We start from the raw sequence: 27,516 nt of genomic DNA, 5'->3' as shown, positions 1-27,516 counted from the left end.
CCTAAACTCATCTTCGACCGGGCATTTCATTCCGCACTTTCTGCACTTGAAATAGCACAAACGACGGTGTGGATACTTTAAAAAGAAAAGGAAAGAGGCGACAGAGTGCAGAAAGTGTAACTCGAGCAAGCGAATTTTACCTTCCTCTCTTTTTTCTCTTTTTTGTATATTTATATCATTGGAATTTTTTTTAGATTTTTCGTTTCTCCCCTTTTTTCTATTTATTTACCCATTTTAATATAATTTTTTGAGCTCTGTGTTTTCCTCTCTGTCTTCTAATTATTTATCCATTTTAATTGAACTTTTTGAGCTCTTCGTTTTTCCTCTTTTTTTTTTTAATTGTTTACTCATTTTATTTAAACTTTTTGGCCTCTTCATCTTTCTCTTTCTCATCTAATACACCCGTTTTAAGTGCAAAAAGTGTAATGCAGTGCTAGCAGAGTGCTAGCAAAGAACCAGCGCTTGTTTACATCGAGGGTGTGCTCCTCGTTCACGCTCGCTCGCGATAAAGAAAAGGCATTAAATAAAAATTGCTGCATTCGCGGCGCCACGGAAGGTTCGGTTCGCGCCCTTATCTATAATAGCCATGATAAGGATTCACGTAAGGCGATGAGCTGACCGGGCTTGAGACGAGCAGGCAGTAGGCCGCCCACACTCGAGGGAAGACCGGGCCAGACGCGAGACGCGAGTTGAGAGTTGAGGTTAACGCGCGCTAGTCAGCTGATTCAGTGACCGACCGGTGGTGCGTGGTGCGGGGGCCAACACGACTCGTCGAGCGATCGTCCTGGATCGTCCAGCAGGTTCGTGCACCTCCAGACCAAGCTGCTCCTACGTATGTACGAGTGCGGCACGTTTTTCCTCGAACGGCATACGGCTCCATTGTCCGTTTGTCGCGACAGAAGCGAGGAAGACAAGTTAGATAGCACAATAAGTCGTCCTCCTCTGTCCTCCGTCCGCGGTTGATTCGCAGCGGGTCAACAGCCGCTGGTTACCAACTCCGCGGTCAGGTCGAAAGATGATAAGCGAGCGCAATCAAATTACGAGCGAGATAACGTGTGTGTATCTATCGATAAGAATTTTGGCTACTCTGGTACCTACAATCTACGCAATACGTATCCTTCTGTATCTTGATTAGAAGAGGTATTTACAGTTTTTGTTGACGACTCGCCTTTAGAAAACTCATTTTCTGGAGTTAAGAATAGCTGTAAATACAGACATTTATACATATAGATTAACGTACCTATAATGTGTGTTTAAAAAGTGTGTTTTTTTACACGAACCTGTGTGCAGTGTGTATACGCACGGATTTTGCAATACTTAAGCATATAAGATAAAAGGTTACTGTCACTTTTATCTCCTGATATGAATGCGCAAATAGCTCTCGCTGTAGATAAAAGCGGTAAAAGCCTGTTCTTAGTCTCGCTTAAATGTGTGCTATGTCTCTTGTATTTTGGATTAAACTATAAGTAGTTCGCGTTTCTTTTAACGTACGAATGTTTCTCTTATGTGAATAATTTGTCGGACCGTCCTGTCTTGGTGATACATATCGACAAATCTACATTTAGTCAGATCTACATATATTCATTTGCAATAAGAGGAAAATTATGCTCCAACAAATTAAATTTTAAAGTCAATATGAGCCTATACAGTTTTTACGATATTATAATATTAGTTAGAGCTTGTATACACAGATACTTGTGTAATATTATAATTGCTATTGTTTCTAGGTTTGAATCGTATTGAAAAGTTTCAATCTCAGGTCAGGCCTCTTCAAACGGCAATCAAACGTGAACTCTCTCTTTCTCGCTCACTATCACATACTCGATAGAAAATACTTATTTTGGACTTGAAGAACATGGTCACTCCTGTGAAGAGTTAGCCCCCTTCAACATTAAAAAAATTAACTTTCTATATAGCTAATTTGTTTGCTCATTGTTTGCACATTTCGAATTTTTGTTTGTAGATTTCTAGTTCAAACGTTATTCAAACTTTATTAAGAATGTGCAAACAAAAATTTATCACGAGAAAACATCTGATTGTCTAACCATTACAGGCTGAAAACTTTTGGGACGGTTCTGCACGCACAGGAAGTACCGTGTACTTCTTTTTCTTCCAATTAATGGTACTATTACGTGTGGCGGTCACGGTGCACACGTACACGGCACGCACTTGTATGCGGCACGAAAGCCATCAACTCCACGTGCTACCGCGGCTTCTGACAAGTCGTCATAGCTCGTTCTCTCCTTCATGTCGAATAATCATGAAAATCGAGGCCTATTATTGTATTTCTATAGCGGTTAATATATATTTTCGGGTTTTTTTTAAACTAATATTCCTAAAGTGCCCTTCTACTATATATCCGGTTTTTCATCACTTTCTTATTATTCGTTCTAATTATTAAAATTATTAAAATTTAAAATACAAGATTTCCGTATGCTTTGTATATAGGCAATGCATGGAAAAGTGCAATTTTTGATAATGATTATCTCGCGTTCGGTTAATCGGTTTGAAATTTTAATATAATATTAGTTTTACTTTGAAGAATATTTTATATAATTTTTAAACAAATTGCAGCATTTTGATTTTTCGATCACACCTTAAGACTGTTTCGATCCAATTTTTTCGTAGTTGGGGGGGGGGAGCTAATGTGACTAGAAGTATGCAGTATGCAAACGATGAGCAATCGAATGAACTATAGAAAGTTAGGCTGCGGTCCACTTGACGCTACAAATGCTTCGAAGCATTCCTCTTCTCTTTTCTTTCAATGAAGAAAGAAGGAGAAGAAGAAGCTAATAATTTCGGCGATCGTGAAGAAGAACTCAGAGGATATCGCAGGCAGGCGATCGACTTCACCTTGCATACTATTGTCGAGGAATCCTGCAAGGAGAGTGAAACAGAGCCGAGTTTGGCCGCGGGAAGTCCCTTGAAAAAGCCGCGACCACCTTCCGCTTCAGAATTAGAAAAATATTTTTTCTTCGGACTGGGAAGCGATGGAAATAGCTCCAGTTTCGGCACGTGCGAGGTCGACAGCTTGTCGGAAAAAGCATTTGTAGCGTCAAGTGGATCGCAGCCTAATTTAAATATTGGAGGACTAATTTTACATGGATTATATAATCTCAAAGGAAGGACTTGAATATCTCCTTCAAACAATCAAATATAAATTTTCTCTTTCTTTCAACAAAGACTACTTGCTGTTTATTTGATTAACTTCTGAGGAAACTTATGAATTTAAGAACACGTGAATTTTTCAACATAATTAACGTATCGTGCGTAAATAGATTTAATAACAATACGAATTCAATATTAAAATGATACTAATGCGCACCTATTTATGTTGCAGTGTGCAATTAATATATACATATATATATATATATACATATATTATTATGCGTCTGGTAATTTGCGATAACGTGGACTACGTCGCGGAGTGGTCTGCGAAATACGTTTTAAAAAGAATCAACGATTTCAATCCTGATGAAAACAAGTATTTCGTTCTTGGTCTCCCCACAGGTACATAATACTATAAATAAAAAGGATAAGCCTATGTTTTATAGCTAAATTGATTTTTTTTAAACATTTGTTTATATACTAATCATGTGATATTAATATATTATATTAATATTATTTAATATAATATATTAATATCACATCCTGATAATCTCATCCTGATAATCTTTTTTTTTGTTTTTTATTCCATCTAGGAGGGACACCTTTGGGAATGTATAAAAAGCTTATAGAATTTTATCAACAAGGCAAAATTTCCTTCAAGTATGTTAAGACATTCAATATGGACGAGTATGTTGATTTACCGAGAGATCATCCCGAATCTTACCACTATTACATGTACAACAATTTCTTCAAATATATAGATATCGACCCAAAGAACGTGCATATACTTGACGGAAATGCGACGGATCTCGAAAAAGAATGCGATAATTTCGAGGAAAAAATCAAAGAGGCTGGTGGAATAGAATTGTTCATTGGAGGTAAAACAACAGTTTCATTAAATATAAACACAAAAAGTTTTTGGGTATACAACAAGTCTTTAAACAACTTATAAAATTATAGGTATCGGACCAGACGGTCATATAGCCTTCAATGAACCTGGTTCGTCATTAGCTTCTCGCACAAGAGTGAAAACCCTTGCACAAGACACTTTGGAAGCCAATGCGAGATTTTTCGGAAATGATATTAACAAAGTGCCGAAGCAGGCGTTAACTGTAGGCGTCGGTACCGTAATGGACGCTAAGGAAGTGATGATTCTTATTACTGGATCTCACAAAGCTTTTGCCCTTTACAAGGCCATAGAGGAAGGCATTAACCACATGTGGACGGTGTCCGCGTTTCAACAACATCCTCGCACGCTCATTATCTGTGATGAAGACGCTACTCTGGAATTACGCGTAAAAACGGTTAAATACTTCAAGGTAATCTCATCTGCCTCGTCATCCGCTGACTTGGCATTTTCTTTTTATCATTAAGTAAAGATGTCGATTAAATTCAGGTACAATGTTGAAATTGCGTCTCGTATTCAATTTGTATGCTATTTAGGCGCTCAGTGACGTACATCGCAAATTGATTGAGGAAGATGGAAATGCAATCCCCCGCCGCGCGGTGCAAAACAATTGAAGTGGTAGTTATCTCTATGACTTTTATGTTCAAAATCAAAATTCATTGAATTATACGAGTAATACATATCCATTTTCCTTCCTCTAAAAAGAAACATACATTTCTTTCTATGAAAGAATATATTAGATAAGATATTAACTCTATATTTGTCTTCATTTCTATTGTGCAAATTTATTGCAAAATTGTAATCACAATTTTAGTGAAATTTACAGTTTATCATCTTTTATTTGTAGAACTTATGGGATATTCATAGCAAATTGATCGAGCAAGAAAGCTGGCCAAAGTAAAGATTTTCCACCATCGGCAATTCGTAAAAATCATATAACGAATTTACATGAGAAGGACAAACAGTCGGAAGTTTTAGCGCATAAACGATAATTAAAGTGATCAGAGATTGCATTATGCAATATATATATATATATGTATCTTACGTTTTTTATTTTAATCGTATATTACATATACAAAAATTTTAATTACATATACTTAACACATATGCTCTTATACACAACTGCCATGTGAGTGCCAGAAAAATATATTTTTATATCATTCTGTTATTTCAGAAATAAATTTATTCTTTTTACCGCCGTACCACAGAAGCGTTCTCAGTGATTGTTATTCGAGAGTAATTAATATAATCTCCTATTCTAGTAAAAAAAAAAAAAAATCAAAACAATGACATAATCACGTTTTTAACTGCAATAGATGGATAAATAAATATAATATAAGAGTTTTATACTCGTAAAAGATGCTTATTATGCGACACAGCGCGATCTTTGTAAAGACAGTGACAAATAGTGCACGGAGATTATGTGTGAATCACATAATAGTCACAAATTCCAGTCAAGGAGAAACCAGGACAAATTGATTGCCGCAGGCGTCGAGGGACTGAGCGTGAGAGAGTGAGAGAGACAAAGCTGGTGATCGCTGGTAGGGGAGATCACCAGCGTTTCTGAGGATGGAAAATCAACGTTTGAAACTTTCCGTGTGTGAGTCGACAACACGTGTCTCTACACGAAAATTAATCTCATCCGGCACATGACAAGCAGTCGGTTCAGAGTTTATCTTTTTTACTCTACATTGGAAGGAAAAAGATAAACTCTGAATTAGTGCAGCCAGGAAATAGACCCTATGTAACGATTACAAAAATGTTGCAAGCGGCTAGGAAGGAGGCGGACCATGCTTCAGAGCCAGTGGAGGAGGAGCAGTCGCTGCGGCTGTCGCAAATGAAATGATTGCGCGCGCTTCTTTCACACGTAATATCGGCCAGTTGGTAGTCCAACGCGAAACGTGATAGTTGGTTGACGCAGACACGAGTCTTCTCCCGGCACTGTCTGCCTGTGTGACAATCATGAGCAACGATCAGCAACAGTTGAAGACGATCGAGCTGCGCGAATTGCAACCGATACTGAGCCGCACATTTGGCGATGGGCTGATCGTGGTTCGTTATACGACCAAGAGCCTGTTGCAGCCAGGCGAGAATTACGGCAGTACCATTTTAAGTGTTCACGCCGTGATCAAGCGCAACGATGAAGCGGAAGAGGAAGATCTTCATCTCATCGCGAAGATGCCGCCGCCGACGGAATTCCAACGACAAATTTTCGACAGCCCGTACACGTTCAGAAAGGAGATCTTCATGTATGAGAATATCGTGCCTTATTATCAAAAACTGGAGAGAGAAATGGGTCTGAAACAGGATGAAGTATTCGATATATTGCCCAAATATTATCAGTCCCGATTATCGTTGAGCCCGGATGTCGATTTCGACGATGATGCCGTTATTCTAATGGAGAACTTAAGGACGCGCGGTTATTACAATGGCGACAGAGCTAAAGGTAGCGTTAAATATTTTTTGTCTGTTTGAAAAGTTTGTGATCATCTTTAAGCTCATCTTATCTTTACGCTTTGAATCAAAAGTTTCTTTGTTTTAAAGGCTGTAGACAAAAATGTTCAATGTAGCATAATAAATTATATTTAGGAGCTTTTTTGAATTCTCCTTATAAACAATTTTTTTCTATGATTTAGGGCCGGTGTTCCAATGTTTTGGTAAACTAACTAGTAGTTAAATCATATATGTGTCTTTGTTTTTCTTTCAAATTACAAAGGTAGACATATGATTCAACTGTTAGTTTACCAACAGGTTGGAACAATCGGTCTTTAACATGTAAATTTAAGTTCCTTAAAATTATTTATACTATAATTAATTATCTCATAATCTTTATGAGAATGACAAGTGTATGTAATACATAAAATAAAAATGTATATATACATGAGATAACAAAAAAAGTAGAATTTTATAAATTGTACAAATTGTTAATACAAGTAAAGATTAAAACTAACTATTTTATTTAAGACTTATGATATTAAAAACAGCGGAATAAATCGAGATACAGAGATTTGTCATTCGTAACACAATGATGTCATTTCCTTATCAACATGATTTACGATCTTTGTAGTGTTAACACTACACTAACAATAAATCGCAGATTAATCTGCTTGGCACCTTTTTTTCTGAGCTTTATGCGATTTCTCTTGATACACTCAGGAAATCTACCGAGTCATCAATTATGTCAGATGATTTTTATAAAATTGACCGTAAAAAATGTACGATATAATATCAATAAAATTGCATTACATTTTCGCTGATTACATGGAAATCTTTTGTGCACTTTTAGATCAGATTAGACTTAAGATTATCTGAAGTTACATAATCATTTTAATATTTACTATATGAAAAGTAAGTGACTTTTTATTTGACTCATAGGATGCGATCTTGAGCACTCGAGAGTAGCGATACGGGCGTTGGCGAGGTTTCATGCGCTAGGGATGGCTACCAAGTACAAGCGACCGGAGTACTTCGAAATATTGAAGGAACGCAGCAAGTGCTTGGACCTGAAGCTCGACGAGTTTGAGAACTTTCAAAAAGACATGTTAAAGACGGTAGCGGAAGATTCGCAATTAGCTGTTTACGTTGATCGGTTCGAAGCTGCCGTACAGGACTCAATGGGTCGTGGCATGTGGACCTTACCGCCTGATGAGCCGTGGTCTACTATTATTCACGCAGACTTCTGGGTGAACAACATCATGTTCCATCGCGATGAGAACGGCCGAGTGGACGATATCAAGTTCGTGGATTTTCAGAATTATCTGTTTCTCAGTCCGCTGCGCGAGATGGTCTTCTTCCTGTTCTCTAGCACGGATGTGAGCGAGGATCGCCTCGAGGAACTGATGGATCTCTACTACGAAACGTTCTTGACCGTGCTGGATCGAATGGGTTGCGACACCGAGCAGTTCACCAGAGAGAATTTTGACGCCAAGTTGTCCACCGACGCCAGATTCGAGTCTATGCATTTATTTTTCATGCTTAAGATACTCACGCTAAACGTGCAGGAGACCGAGTTGAAATACGACAACATGAAGGAGTTTATGGTAAGCTACCAGGGCAACCAAATGTTTATCCAACGGCTGCGCAAGGTCGTGTTATATTTTATCAAACGCAACTGGATCTAGGCAATGCAATAGGAAAAGAAGATAAAAAATATCCTGGAATGTCAACATAAATACGTTCATTATTGCATCAACAATAATGCGACGTAATTGCCTACGTTGCATGAGTCAGCTACCCCAGATAGCCAAATTCTGTGAATTTGTTGTCATGTTGCCAACAATCGTTGAATGCAACTAATTTTGATAAACCAGGGACAAGGTGAGACAGCATTATGTTTGTCGGGTTGAACTCACATGAATTATAATTCTATTCACGGGAAATTGAAACGGATTACAATTTCATATTGTCAGCACTATTTTAGCAACGACTTACAATTAAAAAACTTAATAGCTTGAAGACATATACGCAATAACGGATGGAAATCATTATATATATATATATATGTGTTGTTGCCATCATGTTTGCAATGTTTACATCATGATGCTCAAGATGGAACGACGAATAATACATCGTTGTCATGTTGGCGCTATCTGGGACGTTATATATTGTTTTGTAACACTTCTTCTGCGCATTATAGAATAAAAGAACAAGACTAGTTTACAGGAGAAAATAGATGTACAATTTAGCAAATTTGACAAATATAAAATATATATTTTACAACTTTGTTAAGGTTTCCTTACGTTTTACAAATATTTGAGTGGAGTCGACGTAATTGATTGTAGAATTTATTATTTTCTCTTAACCTTGGGAACTTTCCTGTTTCTATTCCTATTCTTCACATTCGTGACTTCGTAGAAATCGCTTCCGATCTTTTTCCTTTTACTAGCGCGTTCTATAGCCCTTCGCTGTTTGCTCGTCAATTTTTCTTTCGTTTTTTTGCGAGATATCGATGAGACACTTTGCGTATCGCTACTTGATACTGTTTTAGAAGGGACCATTTCAGTATCACTAGAATCATATTCATTATCTACGACGTCAAACACAGTCTGTTTCAGATTATCTCGTTCGATAGGTAAAAGCACTTCCGAATCTGAATACTCATTGCTTTCTTCCATATCAGATTCTATTTTATCTATTTCATCATCGTTTTCGATAACGTTATCATCATTGTTTGAGGAACATTCTTTATCTTTGACATTCTTTATCTTTGTTTTTTGTAAATCGTCAAATTTATCTCTTGCCGTACACGAATCATTTTCTATTTCCGCATCTTCCAATTCCGAATCCTCCAATTCCGACTCGCTTTCCACCCTACTATCATCCTCTGCGATACTTTCAGTGAAGGATTTATTCTGCTCTAGATTCTTAATATCGTCACCGGAATAAGGCAATCCAACGCGTATTTTTCTAAAATCTTGTGTCACTGCCAGTTGGCTCTTTGTTATCTCTTTTGAAGGTAGCTTATCGGTCTCTTGAGTCTTTTCATTATTGGTGATTTTTAACGTATTATCTTGCGTGGTAACTGTTTCACTCGTATTAGCTGTTTGACTTGATAACGGTTCCTCGAAGCCCACAGGTGGGACGTAAAAAGGTAGTTTACCGCGTTGCCAATCGTTGAGCACCATACGTGCGACGATCGTAATGTCGGGCTCTCCTTTCTTTAGAAGCTTGCCGCTTCGACGCGCCAATTTTTCCAAGAAATCAATATGATCTAGCCATACGTCTATCTTGTACGTCTTACGAATGTATTCGGGCTTCACTCTTTCTAGGACAGAGGCGATGTAATCTTCCGGGTCCTGAACGAGCTCCACTCTAACGACTCCCTTCAATACCTTTTCCGTGTCGGTTTCCGTCGACGGATAAACGACGCCGGGACAATCTATCAAATAGATACGGCGCATGAGAGTTATGTACTGCCATACTTTAGTTTCTCCAGCTATGGGCGCCACTTTGCAGACCTTCTTGGAACGCAAGGTATTTATGATGGAACTCTTTCCTGTATTGGGATACCCTATGAAACCAACGCTGATCTGCTTCTTGTCAACGTGCAATTTCGCAAATTGCCTCAACAGATTTATCAGGGAACCTTTGCCAAAGGGATGCGTCAAGGAAGCGTGAAAGGCGACCGTTGGATATTCTTTGCTCAGAATCGCCACCCACCTTTGCGTGATCCACGTCGGCACCAGATCTACTTTATTCAGGATGAATATCAGGTGTTTGTAAGGCTTCTCGGTTTTCAGATATTTCTCCACAGGCGGAGACCTAGTCCCCATCGGATCCCTGGCATCCAATATCTGCAGGATAACGTCGGAGGAGTCAATGACTTTGTATAGCTCGTTCCATATCCTTTTACTTTGTCCGGCTGCCATGATCCAGTCTCTCTGTGCGTCCTTCACGCCAGTGTCCTCGCGAACAAGATCGTAATCTTTGGAATCTTTCTCCTTGTTATAAGTATCTTCCTTATTCTCGGCCAAGTTCTTCAATTCGTCATACGATGTTACCGGCAAATTCGGCCTCTTTCTAACTTTCTTCGGGCCAAAAACACTTTTAAAACTCTCTGTATCCAAAAGGTGTACTCGTGCGTTCGCCGCCTTCTGCTGAAGCAAGGTAATAGGCAATTGAGTGGGTTTCATGACAACTTTATAGGGATCCTTTATAGCAGTTCCTAATTCATTCTGAAACTTTTGCAGAGCATTCTGCGAGATAACTCTCGAGTTACCAAACCACCTTTGGGACGGCTCCACACGCGACATGGTTCCAGAGGTGTTCCAGCCTTGAAACGGCGCGGGGCTAATAATCTTCCCAGAACGATTGCGTTTTGGTTTCTGATTGCGATACATCTGCAATCTTTGAATAGTTGCTTTCGTCCGTACCTTACCAACTCCTTTCAATCCTTCTGTAGAACGTTCAGGATTCATACTGTGTCCTGAACGCTTAAAGCCCTGCTTTCGCGGGGCTTTGTTAGTGATATGTGTTTTAGCCATCGTGTCTGGAACAAACACACATCATTCAGAAAATAATATCTTTCCCAAACTTAGTGCTCTTTAATATTAAGAAATCAATTTTAAAAAAATTGTAAAAGACATTAAATCATTTACAAATATATTTATAACATGTAAGATTAATATCTTAATTTGATAAATGTGTTAAATTTAATTAAAAAACATTAAATTAGCTTTAATTTTTCATATAAAAAATGATTCTAAATTCGAATAAAGTAGTATAATTCTGTATTTTCTATCGAGTAACTTACACGTTTCTGTTAGCTTTGATTATAAGGTATAAATATGATGAATTACAATTAACATACTTACCAGAAATAGTACGTAATTGTAAATTTAATTAATCAAAATTCGTTAACAAATAACACAATATGTAACAAATATGATATAAATAAATTCAATGTGTCCCATATGTTAGGTTAAAATCGCACCATGTGCCTCTACTGAAATATACACTAGAGTAACTAGAGACCTTCTAGGGTGTGTTCACTGCGTTCCACCTTACACTAGGTCTGTTCGTTTCCGCTGCACTTCTGAACTAGTGCAACATATACTACGTTTAAGCCCGGTGTCCACGATGCAAGAACTGTGTCCAAGTTTCGGTTTAAGCCAATGAAACTGCTACTTTTCTGTAAGAGCTGCAAGTTGATTGGCTTAAATCGAAACTTGGACACAGTTCTTGCATCGTAGACACCGGGCATTACGCGAGCGTTACTTTTGTAGTAATTAACTTACGATAATTTCTTCGCGTAAACGGGATTTTGTAGTAACTTACGATAATTTACTCCGCGTAAACGAGTGAATTATCGTAAGTTACTACAGAAGTAACGCTCGCGTAAACGTAGTAATAGTGCAATAAGTTAGAATGAAACAAATATATTTTTTTTCATTCTAACTTATGCTAATGGCTTTTGCTTCTGCACACAGGACGCGGAAACGCTTGCCGCGCGGCAAGAAGCGACGCGGTAGCCAATAAACTTTTGGTTCTTACGGAAAAACAACACGTTGATTGGCTACCGCGTCGCTTCTTGCCGCGCGGCAAGCGTTTCCGCGTCCTGTGTGCAGGAGCCATAATGCTGGGTCTACAATGCGAGTCGCAAAGTCGTGAGTCGCAAGAATTGACCAATCACAGTCGATTATTCTCCTCAAATTCGTCTGTGATTGATCAATTCTTGCGACTCACGGCTTTGCGACTCGCATTGTAGCCCCAGCATAAGGGCAATGCACTCTACCGCACGGCGTTTCCGCGTCTATGGAGTTTAGCATTATGCTAATGCTAGGTCTACAATGCGAGTCGTAAAGTCGTGAGTCGTAAGAATTGACCAATCACAGTCGATTATTCTCCTCAAATTCGATTGTGCGTGGTCAATTCTTATGCTAGGTCTACAATGCGAGTCGTAAAGTTGTGAGTCATAAGAATTGACCAATCACAATCGAATTTGAGGAGAATAATCGACCGTGATTGGTCAATTCTTACGACTCACGACTTTACGACTCGCATTGTAGACCTAGCATTACGACTCACGACTTTACGACTCGCATTGTAGACCTAGAATAAATATAAGAACCGACTATCGGTCCGTTCCGTTTCACGCATGATGCGCGCATTTTCTATAGTAAACGTTACGTATCCTAGTCAAAGCGTCCCAAGAAAATCGCCGTCATCGCGCTTCTCATTGGCCGCGTTCAGCAGACACAACTGTTGAGTTCGTCTTATCAACACTCTGCGTTGATTGGTTGGTTCTAAAAGTAAGAGCCAATCACGTTCGACTGCTACTCAGCAGCTTGGTCTGCTGAACGCGGCCATTCTTCTCTCTGCTAGCACATATCGTGAATTGTCGTGGATACAAGGCTTAAGATAAGGGGGGATCATTTCATTCGCGGGCTCATATATACGATATACGTATATAGATATATATATGTCAAATACAGTATATAACTATATGTATATATATATAGTTAGAAGTTGCTGTAGATATGTGTGGTGTCAAACTAACCATGCTGAGACGTATTACCTCTTATTAACCGCTGTAAGAATTTAGACTCATCGACACGACCGAAAGATGGTCTCGATCATCAAAAATCAGCTGTTAAAACACTTATCGAGGTACTATTCATGCAATCGCGATTGATTAACCTGAAACACAGTCTCACGGTCTCAAGTGACACGTAAAAAAAAAAAAAAATTGTCCCGTTCTACATACAAGTCACACGTCACGTAACTCGTTTATCCTTCCTTATTGTCGAGACGTACGTCTTGTCATTGCGATACAGTTGTCACATTCTCCTTTCCCGTATCCTCTGTATAATTGTAATATTGGGTTATTGGGTACATTCGTAGAGCAGTTTCGAGAGAAAGTCACGAGAGAAAGTGCTCTTTCCAATCGCAATCGACACTCGTCATATGCTCGTCCCTGATTTTTTTATTTTTTCATCTTTTTATTAGTCAAAATTATTAGGATATTAATTGAGTTAGCAACAGTTATATGATATTCTATACATAAAAATTTACAGCAATGCTAATTATATTTATATAAATGTACAAATCTCATCAAAGTACACAAATTAGATAATTTTTACATAATTTATATAAAACATATTGTTATTATTTGCTTTAAAATCATCGTAACTAATAGCAAGTAATATATTTTGCCTGTTGAGCTTTTACATTGTGTATTGTAGGTTCACCAAGAATTTATCTGCTGATAAGATAAACCTGAGCACATTCAAAGGTGAAGGAGAGCTATCGAATTTAGAACTTGATGAAACAGTCCTCACGGATCTACTAGAGCTGCCATCGTGGTTAAGATTAACTAATGCTTGGTGCAATAAAGTTTCATTTCGCATACAATGGACCAAACTGAAAAGTGTTCCTATCTTTTTGGTAAACGACAGTTACAGATTGTAGATAAATATGACTTTCGCCATTATGTGTAGTGTACGCGTAACAAAACTACAAACAATTAAAATATTTGCAGAGTTTGGATGAGGTTCACATAGATGTAGAAACATGTGAGGATCTGAGAAGCATGTCTTCCCCGCAGGGTATAGCATCATACGCCGGTCCTGCAAAGTATTCTTTTATACATAAAGTAATTGATGGAATAACAATAGCTGTTAACACTGTGCTGGTTACATTTAAAAGTCCTGCGTTCATTGCTTCAGTCCAGGTACGATCTTATTGTAGCACATGATATAAGAAGTGAAGTAAATTAGACGCAGACAGATTGACATTTGTTTAAAACTATACGTTGTATTATTTAGATGAACCGGATTATGGTGGAATCCAAGTCGGCGACATGGCAGCGTTGCGATCTCAGAACCACTAGAGTAAAAGATCCTGATCGAGGACAATTACTTATCTTTAAAGAATTAGAATGGCAGACCGTTAGAATAGAAGCTCAAAGTACTAAGGATCATAATCTGACGCCACTTCGTTTACTTACAAACCAAGCAAGATGTCGAATTACGATAAAGAAAAGAATATCAGGTTTGTAAGCATTGATGCTATTGATAAATACCTGTTGATAAATACGTTGCTCATCACTAAGTCAATTTTATTTTATTACAGATTGTTTCGTCATGGGCTCCAGATTAGTAATTATTTTAGATGATCTTCTGTGGGTATTGACAGATTCACAACTGAAAGCTGCGCTCCATTTTCTCGACTCTTTGGGTGGTCTTATCGAGAAAGCCACCGTTCTCGAGCGGAAAACAAAAGCTGCAAGAAAATTAGAGGTTTGCACAATTTGTTTAATTTTTAATATAAAACCCCAATGATTTATTCATTTGTCTATCTTATAATTTAAGGTTTTACCAGAATATCAGGCGCAGGTATCTCAGCAGCAAAACAGAACAAAAAGTCAGTACACTACAGCGATTTCAAAAATATTTACGAGATATGATGTTGTAGAAACGTCATATCATTTTCTTTCGCAACGCATCGATCTTCACTTATGCGATGATGCTGGTGGTAAGTCCAAAAGATTTTATTTGTTTTCACGTTGAAATATTTATTGAGAGCATGTTATTTACTACTTTATTCATTTAATATCTACTGAGTATAGTTCACGATTTTCTTCTGCGTCATACAATATTTACTTTTCTTATTATTAATTAATTACTAATATTATTAAAACAGGAGGCAGGTCATTACATCCCGATCTGAAGGACGGTGGTGCATTACAAATTTCATTAGTTAGATTTCAAATTGATTATTATCCGTATCATCTGGCAATGGCGGATAGAAAACATTGGCCAAAATACAGAGAGAATGCTACACCTCACAACCAATGGTTGCAACAGTCGTTGAGTTCGTTCCGAAGTCAGTTTATGGATCTCATAGATTCTGGAAGAACACAACATTCTCCTTTAACAAGAAGTCAAGGGAACGTAACAGGTTTGTATATATATAAATATACTGCCTATTTAATATAATACATAATTGATGGAAGAATTTGCATATTATTTGATTTTATGTGAAACAGGAAGTGGTACGAAAGGCTCCAGAGAGAATTTGGAAAAAAATAATCAACCACAAAATCCAAATGTCACACCATCTGAGCAAAAAAAGTCTCAGCATCCTAGTGGTAATCCAGTGAAAAATTATGTCTTGGAGCAGCTTGCCAAACTAACCAACGACGTTCATTATTATCAAAATCGATGATTTTACCTTGTACAAAAGTGACAACAACGTCGCGCGTAATCCAATGCCAAAAGAATTCCATCTCAGATATTATACGTGTTTGAAATACTTGTTCGAGTTATTTGTTTTTATCAGGTTCTTTATCGAAATAGAGTATCGCGTATCAAGTTGGACAATAATTATTTCATTTGGTAATCGTACAGCTCGAACCAGGAAAAAACATACCCAAGGTACAAATGATTAGTAGTTTGTTCGAATGTAACGTCGCGTATCGAGCGTTTTTAGCTAAATTTGATTTATTTTGACAAGTAGTTTTATCGCTTTACCTCGATTCTTTTTTATTTTCTATCGCACGTAGTCTGTGTTAAATAAATTAAGGTTAATCCGTATAATCTGTGTAACATTCAATGTGCAACGTATACTTGAAAAATATTGACGTTACATATATTATTTGTAAAAAATCTTAGAGATTACACGAGATACTATATATTATTTACAACGACGTTGCTCTATAAATGCCGTTGAAATGTTTCGACAAAATGACGTATAACATATGTCGCACGTGAGATCGAATTTAGGTAACTCTAGATAGAAATTTTACTTCCATTACTCAGCCTCCATTATATGTCATATCCTATATCATTATATTCATTGTATATCCTATATATTTAAATTAAACTTTTATTTAGGCGATCGTGACAGATTTAGTCTTCCAGAAGACGTAACGATACTTCATGCTGAGTTTACTTATTACTATTATCCGGGAGATATTACTTTTCCCTGTAAGCAGACATTTGTACAAGTCTCTTTATTCTATTCGATAACTTCTTCACTATTAAATAATGTATAATTTTTTAGTGCCGCCGCCCAAGTTTTATGTACAGCTCAATCCCATTCAAATAAATTTCGACGTCTGCTCGTGCCTTTGGTTTAATTCTTTTGCATTGAATCTTTATCATTCTCTTATGGGGAAAGACAAGCAGCTGAGCTCTTCTCGTTTAATGTATTTTGATGTAAAAATAGAGGCTATACTTCCAAGAGTAAGTTAAAATATATCAGTACATACTTTAAATACATTATCCCATTTTCTCATTTTATTTTAGTGATGTGAATGTTTGTATTTTTAGATAGTCTTCGAAAGTCAACAGGATTACCCAAACCAGAAAGACAGACCCAAGTCCTTGCATCTTCAAACTTCCAGAGCATCTATAACAAATGTTCGATCAACAGAAAGATCTTCGAGAGCGGATTTGGCGCAGTGCCTCAATGCATTTCAAATGGGACAAATGTTCTTTGGTGCAGAGTTTCCCAGTAAATCGGGAGATTTTCATGTAGTAACGGATAAATTTCTAGCGCATTGTGCAGGTATGTATTTACGATATTGCCAATATCAGTATCACATCTAGTTCTTTTTTATCAATTTTTTAGTATCCTTTTTTTGTTCTGTATTTTAGGCGCTGATAATATTAGGCAAATACCGCCAAATTTCAGCAGCAATTCCGTAAATGAGTTGCTTCGTCAACTAAATAGAGAACTTTTGTGGACAGAGGCGAAGGACGTGTGGTGCTGCAACTTGGAGCCCGTTTGGGGAGACTTTTTCGGAGCACGAGCCGTCGGCCAGAGTCGGCCCGTACCGTTTCTGGACGCGTTCCCTCTAACGCTGTGGTGTCATTTTACCGCAGACTCGTTATTAGCCACGAAGAAGCCTTCGGCCGCCGATATTCACGGGCTGGCATATATAAGCAATTTAGTTAGCGTACAGATAAATCATTATCAATATTTATTCTTACTCAGATTGTCGGAGATACTCGCCGAGATGGCTACGTACCTGGCCGTGGACTCGAATAAGATTTTGAAAGTTGAGAGCGGCGGATCGGTGATCATAGGCGCGTTGATACCGCAGGTGGAAGTGACGTTTGTGATGCCGTCGCACACACCCGGTAAAGAGAATTCCGGCGGCGATCTAGAATCCGTTATGCCTGACTCGTCCAGCATAGTGGACGACTTCGTCGGCTCGTCCACGGTCTGGCATACTAGCACGGTGGGCGTGGGCGCACGTGTCGATTTTAGCGCCAAGAGAATGAACACGAGCAACGACGTAGAGACACCTCAGAGCGAGGCATCGTCCATGTTGTCGATGGATTACTCGCATTCCGCTCCGCCGGTCGTCACTTTTAAACAAAACGGCACCAAAAAAGGCGACCAGGAGGGTCCAACGAATGCAATATGGTGCATACCCGAGAGTTCCGGGCCGCAGTATATCGGCAATCCGAGCGACGAAAAGAAACATACAACGGAAGCTACGCATAAGCATAGCAAGTCAGACTCGAGCACGCCCTTCATTCCGAATAATTTCAACGTCAATCTCTCGTCTATGAAAAAGGGATTCAGCAATCTAATGACGTCGATCGACTCGGCCTTGAAGGCTTCTCCGGAAGACGGTAGTAGCGATACAGTGTCCATGAGAAGCGACGTTAGCTCGGACAGTGAGAATTATGTTTTGGTCAGCCTCCAAGATCAAGGGAAGATCGACGCGATATTCGGCATCGATAATTCGATTAGGATAACGGCCGTGGAAGAAGCGACTGAAGTTGTGGAAGAAACGCCGGACACGCAAAGTGAAAAGTCTATGGACAGCGTATGCAAAAGGAAGGATATAGTGAGTACCGTAGTCAGTTTGTAAATCAATTTTTCGCGTTTATCGAAGACGATAGAAATAGAATCTTATTTTCTTATCCGCAGGTTTCCATGGCGACGTTCAAGCTGTCGAAAGTCGAATTTATACACCAATCTTGTGATTATTCTTCCATTATCAAGGTTCAAGTTTCCAACATTGACAATGATGAGTGTTCATCTATTCCTTGGGACGAATTTCAGGTGAGCCAAATTACATTTAACTGATGTAATATAAAGTAAACATATATATACGTTATGCTATATTATTACATAATTATGCTCTTTTTAAACGAACAAAATTCTTTATTATTAATCGTACTGCCGCAATAAAAATTTATTCTCCTTCTTTTACTATGGAAATTTTATTACTTTCACATAATATAGCTTATTCATTCAACATTATTTGTGTGCTAATTTAAAGTACCTTGAATATAATTAAAAAATTATATTTATACAGAATCTTATATTTTGTAATAACTTGATTGATATTTGAGTTTTAATCGTAAAAAAATTATTTTTCTCCACGCAACAATACATTTTGTTGTAATAAAAAAAAAACTGCATTTAACTTTTTGTGATTATAAGTCATAGTAAACCTTTCCAATTAGAGTATATATTTGAAATAGCGGGTTACTTGTGCATAAGCTACTACTAATACTTGAGTAGTTTCGCAGTAATTTGCTCATTGTTTTTACAATTTTACATTATATAACCAGTTGACATTATTATAAATGTATATTTATACAATTTCTGTCTTTTAACTTTTTTTGCATGCCTCTCCCGCGTCTCTCCTTCTCTTGTGAATGTTTTTATGTGGCACTTGTGGCAGGTCAAGAGAAAGGTATTGGCAAAACCATTCATACATTTATTAATCTTAGACACCGTTAAAAATGCATGTATTGATATTGAACTACGTAACATGCTGTTATCACACTGTTGATGGATCTCGTAGAGTCAACAAAATTTTAATAATGTTTTAACAAGTATAATATTATACAATAAGTCTAATACTGTAATTACATAACGATACGAATTTACGTCATACCATTATTTGTCATACCGTTAATATGCAGTTGCAAATTTTTATGGAAAAGGAGCTAACCAAATAGAAGTATATTAAATAATTTATGTATTTATATTATATTACATATAATGATAATTAATAAGTAAAAGAATAACCCGTATGTATAAAAAAATTGAAAAGAAGAGGGGCCAATAACCGAGTAACAATAGATGTAAAATAATTAACTTATTAATTTGCATATACATATATAAATTGGTACGTTTCGACTTTACCGAGTCTTCTTCAACCGTAAAATAATACTTAAAGACAGTAATACATTAACGTATCATAGAAACCAGATTGAAATAAGTCAAACGATGGAACAAATATAAAATAAATAAAGAAAAAATAAGCTAGAAAGTCGCAATCTAATAAAATTATCACAAGAAGCCACATTACGGTTTGAAAGCATGACGATTACATAACTGAAAATTGTCGTTGCATCTGTATGAAGTTAAAGATAAAACAGAGATGAAACGCAGTCAGTGATAGTGACAATTAGATAATCTATAATTAATTTCTCATTCGGAGGGAAGAATAAATTGGATCCAATAGTAAGAATTAATGATTTTCGTTTCTATGATACGTTAATGTATTACTGTCCTTAAATATTATGTTACGGCTGAAGAAGACTTGGTGAAGTCGGAACATACTAATTTATATATGTATATGCAAATTAATGAGTTAATTATTTAACATCTATTGTTGCTAGGTTATTGGTTGTTGCTTCTTCCCACTTCTTTCCAATTTTTAACGATAATTATATTTTCTTGCAATATTGCTTTATTAAAATGAGATAATTGCATTATAATGTTTCTGCTTTTATCTTTCTTGTTTGACAGAGTAATTAAAGACGTAAAATAAAAAAATACAATTATTTTTTTATTATTAAATTAGAATGCTTACGATGTAAGTAAGTTACGCTTTTGATTTCTTATGATTTCCATAAACAGTTGATACAAATCGAGTTTTGAAGTTTTTATTGATTATAATTGCGATAATGAAATGTATGGCATGGTAATGAACTTGCATTATAATATATATATTTAGAATAATATATATGGTCTGATTATGCTAAGCATTGTAAATACATACGCATTATTTTATTTGCTTTATATATTATTTTATATGGGATTATTAATATTGCTTCACATATTAGACACTACATAGAATTGCTTTAGCGCATCAATATGCTTTTGCATCTGAATGTGGTCTTTCTGCATAATAACTCTTAATCCAGAAGAGGCTTGGCTTTGACATTTCTTATTAACACATATAACAGTAGATTTTCATCCTGTAATTAACAAATTGAATAATTACGTCTTTAATTCTCTTATTAAATTAAAGTCGAGTTGTTTATAATTTGTAACTGACATAAAAATTATCATTAAGTCACTCATTTAGCGTACAGATCATATTTCATCTAATTTCGCAATATGATATTGCAACTTGAGCAATAATGTAATCAATATGGAAATAGATACTTTACTAGCTATATTACACAGTTTCTAGATCTATCCGAATTTAATATGTTAACGCATTCTGTTTGATAGACCAAGTTCAGTTCGCGATCTCGAGGCTGGATAGAATTACCATCCGATTCTGACTGCAGATCACGTATTAAGCTACGTTTGGATCATAGCTTGAAAAATCCGGAAGACTCTCGTAGATTGTCGGACGCCAGTCAAAAAGACACGAGCGACAGTAGTAGACCAGCATCTCAAGACCGCGCTAGATTGTCTGAGCAAGATACATCGCGTTCGTCCGGCATTAATGTGCATGATAAAGAGAACGTTATGAATTTATTCGAGAATAAGCTAGAAATGAGAGTCGCTAACGTAGGAATGTCATTGTCGATGAGCTCGGTGACGGGTTTGGCGGATTTGGCAGAGGACGAGATCATACCTAAACCGATTCCTATGCAGGTGGGTATTCTCGTAAGATTGCCGAGTCTTCTGGACATGATCTCTTTTCGTTCGAGGTATAATTCCAAGATTTATTGCCAATACGCACATGTTATTATTTCAGATATACTTAGAAAATATATCGTTACGTTTAAACGAGGATCGTCCGCCAAATAACATAACTTCCCCGGGCCCGATCCCGATAGATTTAAATATTTCCAAACTCAGGATAGCGCGGGACATGAGCGGCGTGTTTCACATCGAACCCGTTGGTAAGTAACACTCGTCGTCGGGCGAGGTGTATCCACTTGCTTCTGCCACTTGCAGTTGACATTGAGTTGACTTTTCTTTTCCGATCTTTATGCGATCTTAATCTTAGTTACGTCGTCCCTGCGCCTGTAAACACATGTACTTGTGAGTTGGTATTACATGTAGATTTTTACATTGTGGCAAGTGGCAGATTTCAGTTTCGAAGTAATTAATATTACATATTGCATAACTGTTCTCTGCACCCAGGCGGCCTTACGAATGTGAGCATTGATCTAACACATGTAGACAAGTAGCTTTAGATCTCGCTGCTTATTACTATCGCACAGCTTAATATATTAATTATTTGATCTGGACATAATTGATATATGTATATATAAATAAAATATTAGCGCATTTAAGTAAGCATGAATTATGATCTTATTATTGCATATAAAAATATTAATGCATATAAAGAAAAATTTGTTGGTCTACAAATAGCAATCATCTTACTTTTCATTATTAATTGTTTTATATTTTATGTATTCCTTATTAGATTTATATAGGCTACATCTAAAAATGGAAGAATTGGTAGCAGGAATATATTTTTTAAATAAATTTGCGATTGGTTGTCTAATTTAGGTAATTAATTAATTTATTATGAACAATAGGCAAATATTGAGTCTCAAATTGATTAAAAAATATTCTTTGTTATAAGTATATATATCCTAGTTAATATAATTTATAATCTGTATCTATTTTTTATCATAAAGATTATATATTTTATATTGCACATATCTGACGTTGGTGATTAAGGCTTTGGCACATGGAAAAACTTAAGCAGTAAGATTTAAACAGTAAGCTAATCACAGTTAAGAACTTAAGACATAACGTAAGCGAATCAAAACTGTTGATCTCCTTACTGCTTACGTCTTACTGCTTAAGTTTTTCCATGTGCCCGGGCTCTTAGACATATGTATATTTTAGTATATTTATTCCTTTTCAACTATTTCTTCTGAAAGAAACTAAATAGTGTTATATTTGTATGTTTTTGTTGGAGTTTTACAATATAATTTGTAATAGGTCAAATAATAATTTTCTTTTTTTATTTTATTTTAGTAACTACAGTAGGTGAGAGCCATTCAAATACGACGTTATCGAATGACAACAGTCACACGCTTAAGAATATGGAGTGTGAGAGGGAATTGAAAGCTCTAAGACAATCCAGTAAGCAGCTGAAATCGGATAACGAAGAATTGAGACGTCGTATGGGAGCTTTGGAAAGACTGTCGGAAGAAAATGCGAGATTAATGCGCGTGAAAGAGGAATCGGATATAATAAGATCTCGTTTAAGCGCCGCGGAAGACGACATTGCGAGTCTTCTGGAAGAAAAGAAACTCTTGCACGAAACTATTTCAGAGCTGCAAAATCAAAGACTGGAAGACGGTCCTGGAGGTAGTAATAGAGCTTCATGGTCTATTAAGAGATAGCATACCAGTTGTTTTGATTGCTCCACATGTTGCAGTTCTAATAATAAGTCCTAACCAGTTATATTTTTTATAATGCAAAAGACATTTCTTTTGACAAGTTTAGGATATCTTTATGTAAAGCGAAGAGACTTTTAGTTTATTTTAATAAAGTTATTGTCGTTAACAATATAATTTTCAACTTTACACGTGTGAATTAACGAGGATTAGGACAATTTAAATCTTTTTGGAAGCACTATCAGGTCTATAACTGTGCTTTAAGACATTATTCTCGTCTGCCGTAATTATGCTAGTAACTGCCGTTTAGATCTTTTGCTTAAAATGTCAAACACAGTGATAAGAATCGAATGAATGCATATACGACGCAAACTTAAATGAGAAAATAATAACTTTCTTACCGTGATCGAATATAAGGCGATAATAAACTACAATATTAGCCTGTTTTCTGTTTTACTGTGAAATTAGTGGTTTGTCTCGTACGAATTTTTGATAAGCGATAAATCGCCGGTATGTCGGCTGTTTATGGGGTAGCGTGGCTGAAAGTTGTGTATGATCGTATTTATTACATTATGCGTATTTTTTGTTATAAATGTATGTATAGATAAATAACAATTTTTGTCTATACATACATACATACTTACATGGTATACATATCCTTCTGAAAACGAAATAATAGTCTTAAAATACGGTAAAGATGTAGATAAATGAAGAAAACGATTTGTTTAGAACTGGATTTGTATTAATAAGGAAACGTGCTAGGTATCTTCAGCATTTCTCTGTTTTAAGATGAAAATTGAGTAGTATACTTGCATATTTGTGCATTATACTTATGAAGCGTAGTATTTGTATCAGGACTTTAGGAGGATGTGTACGTACATGTACGGAAGAAGCAAGTGCACTAGTCAGTACATAACAATTTAGGCGTATTGGTTGATTCTATACGTGGTCATATTTTTATATTTTGTTTTCCGTAAACATAACGATCCGTAAGAGCATCCTGTGAAGCACAATGATTTAAAACAGACGATTGTAACTTAGAAATATATGCTAGTTGAGCCTACGGATAGACTTTAAATAGGAATTGTGACCTGGTGGTATCATGCATTATGTCGTATACATAATTTTGCATTGACTGATTTAATGATTCATCGAATGATGAAAATTATAAATAATAATAATACAGTGACGTGAGACGTTTCAATAAGACTGTATAAAATTTGGAGATGTTGGTCTATAGTAGTCGCTCTAGAGTATCCTTGAAATAATTTATAGGAACCTTAGAATACGGCGAATTGACTCGATGAATTTTTAAAGGGGAGAATCGTAATATGATGGATTAATAATGGTCCTTTTAATACAAGGTTTTTTTTCAGTTTACAATTGGTCCCGATTAGCTCACTTAGAGTTTGATTTCGATAGATTTAGTTTCTACGACGGATTGCTGGTCGATCCTACATAAATGGAAAGTATTTTTTTAGCGTATACGAATACATGATGCGATTGAAATTTGTTTCATAATGTAAATTTCTGCTCTTAATATACATAATTTCATGTATCATAGATACGCCATTTAGATAGATTTCCATTTAAATGCGGCTTCGAACGGTGCGTTCCCTCGGCAAATATTTTCGTCTAAATAGACGAATACAAATGATCGCAATTGTATATCTCTATGTGATGGTGTATTTGCTTGAGACGGTTTGGTGCAATAAGATGTATTATCTAATATTTGACTAGTGAACGCAATGACTGAAGGTAGCATAATATATGTAGGCTTAGAAAAAGATGAAAACTAAAAGTTGAAGTTTTTGTTACTTTCAGATATATGTGTGTATATATATATATATATATATATATATACACTGACATATATACGTATATACATATATACGGGGATAAGCTTTTTATAATGCACATATCATATCTACAATGAAGGATTTGCTTATATGTATAACACGTTTATACATATCTGATAACATTTTGTATTGCAGGAACATAGTCTCCTTGCAGTTCAATTGTATTGATGTCTCTTATCTTTCAAGTCTGATTTAGATCAACTTCCTAAAGTTTGCTCATAGTTCCTTTTTTGGAGAACTAATTACATTTATACAAACATGTTTGGTATTAATTAATATATACCAAATACGTTTTTATTGTATATTGAACTAAAGTTTTATTTGTTTTTAATCTTGGAAGTTTTATATAAAAATATCTATACTTTAAATGCACCTCTATATTATATATATGGAAGTATTTCATATATTGCGTGCATGATGTTTTTTTATGTATATTATAATTTTTTATATTATATTTCATATATAAATGAAGGATTGTTTATTTCCTCTTTCCATTTTCTAACGTAAAGGCTTTAAAATAATGTATACCAAATATATATATATCCAAAATAACGGAAAGACTTTATGTATAATCTTAATCTTCATATCCATTTAGCCACAAGTGCTACGTAGCTGTACATAAAATGAAATTGCTTCAAACGATGCAAAGCTTGAATTCTTCCTTTTTATATATTCTAAGTACTTAGTTATATTATATTACACATACGACACATACTTAATTATATCGTTAATACAAACTTTAGGAAGTTGAATGTGATGAATTAATCGCATAATAATATCGTATAATATTACACTTCAGTAGAATGCGTTTATAGTTTATAATTATTTAGGCTTTTCAATATATTTCCATTTATATAAATGGTTTATGATTATATTTAGACAATTGTCATTCCTGTATAAGATTCTTATATTGTTATCCGATGTTAAACTTTGTTATTAGCTTTATTTCAGCTATATATATTGTTTTGGATTGATAACATGTTTTTTTTTATTTTAGCATTGTCAAAGCTTTTGGAGGCATGTTTGGAGACACAGGCAAAGCTTGTGGATGCATGTAATTCTATAACACTTACATAACTTTGTACTAGTTATTTTAGTTAGTAAGATTCCAAAAGTGTTACATATATAAATAAATAAATATATATATATATATATATATATGAACAAAGGAGGGAGAACAGTCATGCCGTTTGGTGCATGAGCGACGGTCCCATTTCGTAAGTTCATATCGTATATCAACGGGCCATGTGATACATGGGTCGAAATAACGATGCAGCCATAATTTACGAAATGAACCTATTTTATATATTAGCAGAAATATAGTACATACATTTGAAGAGCGTCATATTTCGATAGTAAAGCGCTAAGAGATCCCAAGAGTGGGTTGTGCAATTTCCACACATTCGTTCACACAGAGAGCATAGACGAATCGATGTAAATCGCTTTTACCACGTTCGCTATCTCTCCGTAGCTTTTGTTGTCAAACATTACGGTTATTAGATAATTTACATAGGATAAGCACACATCAACATCGGAGATACATCACTTCAATGTAACAACCTATTGAATTATTATAGCTTCGTTTCGAGGATAGTAAATGTGGCGTACTTTGTTGAAATATATTATTTTGATGTATATTTCAGCAATATTAAAATGAAATATTATATAATCTGCGTTGATTAATGTAATATGTGGTGAAATGAGTTATATAATACAAAAATTTGGCAATATATATTATCCATCTTCAAGTTAATATTATATCGTAACAAAGGTACTGTGTTATTGTTTCATCGATGAATTGTACAAGTATGAGTGACATTTAATAATTATATTTCCAGCTTTTTTTGTGGAATTAAAAGAAGCGATGGCCAAAATGTAGTTTCATCTTTTTAATGTAAAGAAGACGATTATCACTTTCTCAATAAAGTCATTACAAAGATATCGAAAGATTCAAGAGAGAGAAGAGAGAGTGTTTCTGTTCCCCTGATTCGCATGACTTCCTCAAAATAAAAACATTATACGAAAATGTATACAATGTCAAGAGATTGTGTATGTACATGTAGTTGTACATAGACATATGATGTGTCTCGTTTTTTCAATGCTTTTGTCATTTAAGATTTTTGAAGGGGTTGAAGTAGTACAGTTAAATTAATCACAATTATACATTCTCTTTAAAGACAAAATTGAAAATCGTGCTTTGGTACATTTCGCACAAGTCAGTTCCAAATAAAACGGGAATGGAAAGTTTTCGTTGGCTCATTGTCAGTCCATATAAGAAAAAATATAAAATAAATATATCAGAAAACCGTACGTGAATCTGTTTTTCATTACGTTTCTTAATTTCTATTTAATCATAGTGTATATATATATCGAATTGTATTATATCATGCACTATTATGTTAAATTTAAATACAACGCGATTCGGGGAGAAATAAATAACACATCATCGGAGCCGTACACGTGGCGGCAAAGAAAAAAGGTGTCGCCGGCGCATTTTTCGAACAGGCCGCCACTGGCGAGTATTGGCGACCGTGGCTGCACCTGGCTGCACCTGCATTGCACCGCGCGATGCAACGATTGCAACGTCTGCGGTCGGCGATTGGCAGCAGTGTCGACGGAACGG

General features: G+C 35.9%; 4 protein-coding genes across 7 annotated transcripts; 3 read left to right on the top strand and 1 right to left on the bottom strand.

Annotated features, from left to right (window-relative positions):
• The first annotated feature begins 104 nt into the window (after positions 1–104).
• On the top strand, positions 105–5,217 carry Oscillin (glucosamine-6-phosphate isomerase Oscillin). 4 transcript variants are annotated; one of them, XM_071772249.1, is made up of 6 exons: positions 105–800; positions 3,341–3,510; positions 3,702–3,986; positions 4,069–4,427; positions 4,552–4,633; positions 4,863–5,217. In XM_071772249.1, exons 2-5 carry the CDS (start codon positions 3,387–3,389, stop codon positions 4,627–4,629), a joined length of 846 nt encoding a protein of 281 aa, XP_071628350.1. In that variant the 5' UTR covers positions 105–800; positions 3,341–3,386; the 3' UTR covers positions 4,630–4,633; positions 4,863–5,217. The 4 variants fall into 4 exon arrangements, with proteins under 4 accessions (XP_071628350.1, XP_071628353.1, XP_071628351.1 ...); XM_071772252.1 differs by having other exon boundaries at positions 105–832; XM_071772250.1 differs by having other exon boundaries at positions 105–1,055.
• A 137-nt stretch (positions 5,218–5,354) lies between these two features.
• On the top strand, positions 5,355–8,734 carry LOC139809391 (uncharacterized). The gene is made up of 2 exons (XM_071772247.1): positions 5,355–6,461; positions 7,391–8,734. Exons 1-2 carry the CDS (start codon positions 5,978–5,980, stop codon positions 8,134–8,136), a joined length of 1,230 nt encoding a protein of 409 aa, XP_071628348.1. The 5' UTR covers positions 5,355–5,977; the 3' UTR covers positions 8,137–8,734.
• Ns2 (nucleostemin 2) lies at positions 8,358–11,489 on the bottom strand. The gene is made up of 2 exons (XM_071772246.1): positions 11,329–11,489; positions 8,358–11,003 (listed from the first exon to the last, which is right to left on the bottom strand). Exon 2 carries the CDS (start codon positions 10,996–10,998, stop codon positions 8,803–8,805), a length of 2,196 nt encoding a protein of 731 aa, XP_071628347.1. The 5' UTR covers positions 10,999–11,003; positions 11,329–11,489; the 3' UTR covers positions 8,358–8,802.
• Positions 11,490–12,965: 1,476 nt separating this feature from the next.
• LOC139810506 (bridge-like lipid transfer protein family member 3B) lies at positions 12,966–26,856 on the top strand. Its single transcript, XM_071774107.1, is given in 18 exon segments — positions 12,966–13,123; positions 13,699–13,900; positions 13,995–14,186; positions 14,281–14,506; positions 14,588–14,754; positions 14,827–14,989; positions 15,158–15,415; positions 15,504–15,652; positions 15,654–15,891; positions 16,351–16,443; positions 16,520–16,701; positions 16,789–17,026; positions 17,116–18,320; positions 18,404–18,538; positions 19,167–19,178; positions 20,954–21,325; positions 21,429–21,576; positions 22,670–26,856. Coding segments are annotated over 18 exon segments (4,395 nt in total). The 5' UTR covers positions 12,966–13,079; the 3' UTR covers positions 23,041–26,856.
• The last annotated feature ends 660 nt before the right edge of the window (positions 26,857–27,516 follow it).

The sequence above is a fragment of the Temnothorax longispinosus genome, chromosome 3 (assembly GCF_030848805.1).
Source record: "Temnothorax longispinosus isolate EJ_2023e chromosome 3, Tlon_JGU_v1, whole genome shotgun sequence".
In the NCBI taxonomy this organism is placed as follows: domain Eukaryota; kingdom Metazoa; phylum Arthropoda; class Insecta; order Hymenoptera; family Formicidae; genus Temnothorax; species Temnothorax longispinosus.
This window is presented reverse-complemented; position numbering and strand designations above follow the sequence as displayed.

Coding starts and splice junctions, on each gene's coding strand:
- Oscillin (XM_071772249.1), top strand. CDS start 3,387: ATGCGTCTGGTAATTTGCGATAACGTGGACTACGTCGCGGAGTGGTCT. Junction 3,511..3,701: donor CGTTCTTGGTCTCCCCACAG/GTACATAATACT, acceptor TATTCCATCTAG/GAGGGACACCTTTGGGAATG. Junction 4,428..4,551: donor AAACGGTTAAATACTTCAAG/GTAATCTCATCT, acceptor TATGCTATTTAG/GCGCTCAGTGACGTACATCG.
- LOC139809391 (XM_071772247.1), top strand. CDS start 5,978: ATGAGCAACGATCAGCAACAGTTGAAGACGATCGAGCTGCGCGAATTG. Junction 6,462..7,390: donor CAATGGCGACAGAGCTAAAG/GTAGCGTTAAAT, acceptor TTTGACTCATAG/GATGCGATCTTGAGCACTCG.
- Ns2 (XM_071772246.1), bottom strand. CDS start 10,998: ATGGCTAAAACACATATCACTAACAAAGCCCCGCGAAAGCAGGGCTTT.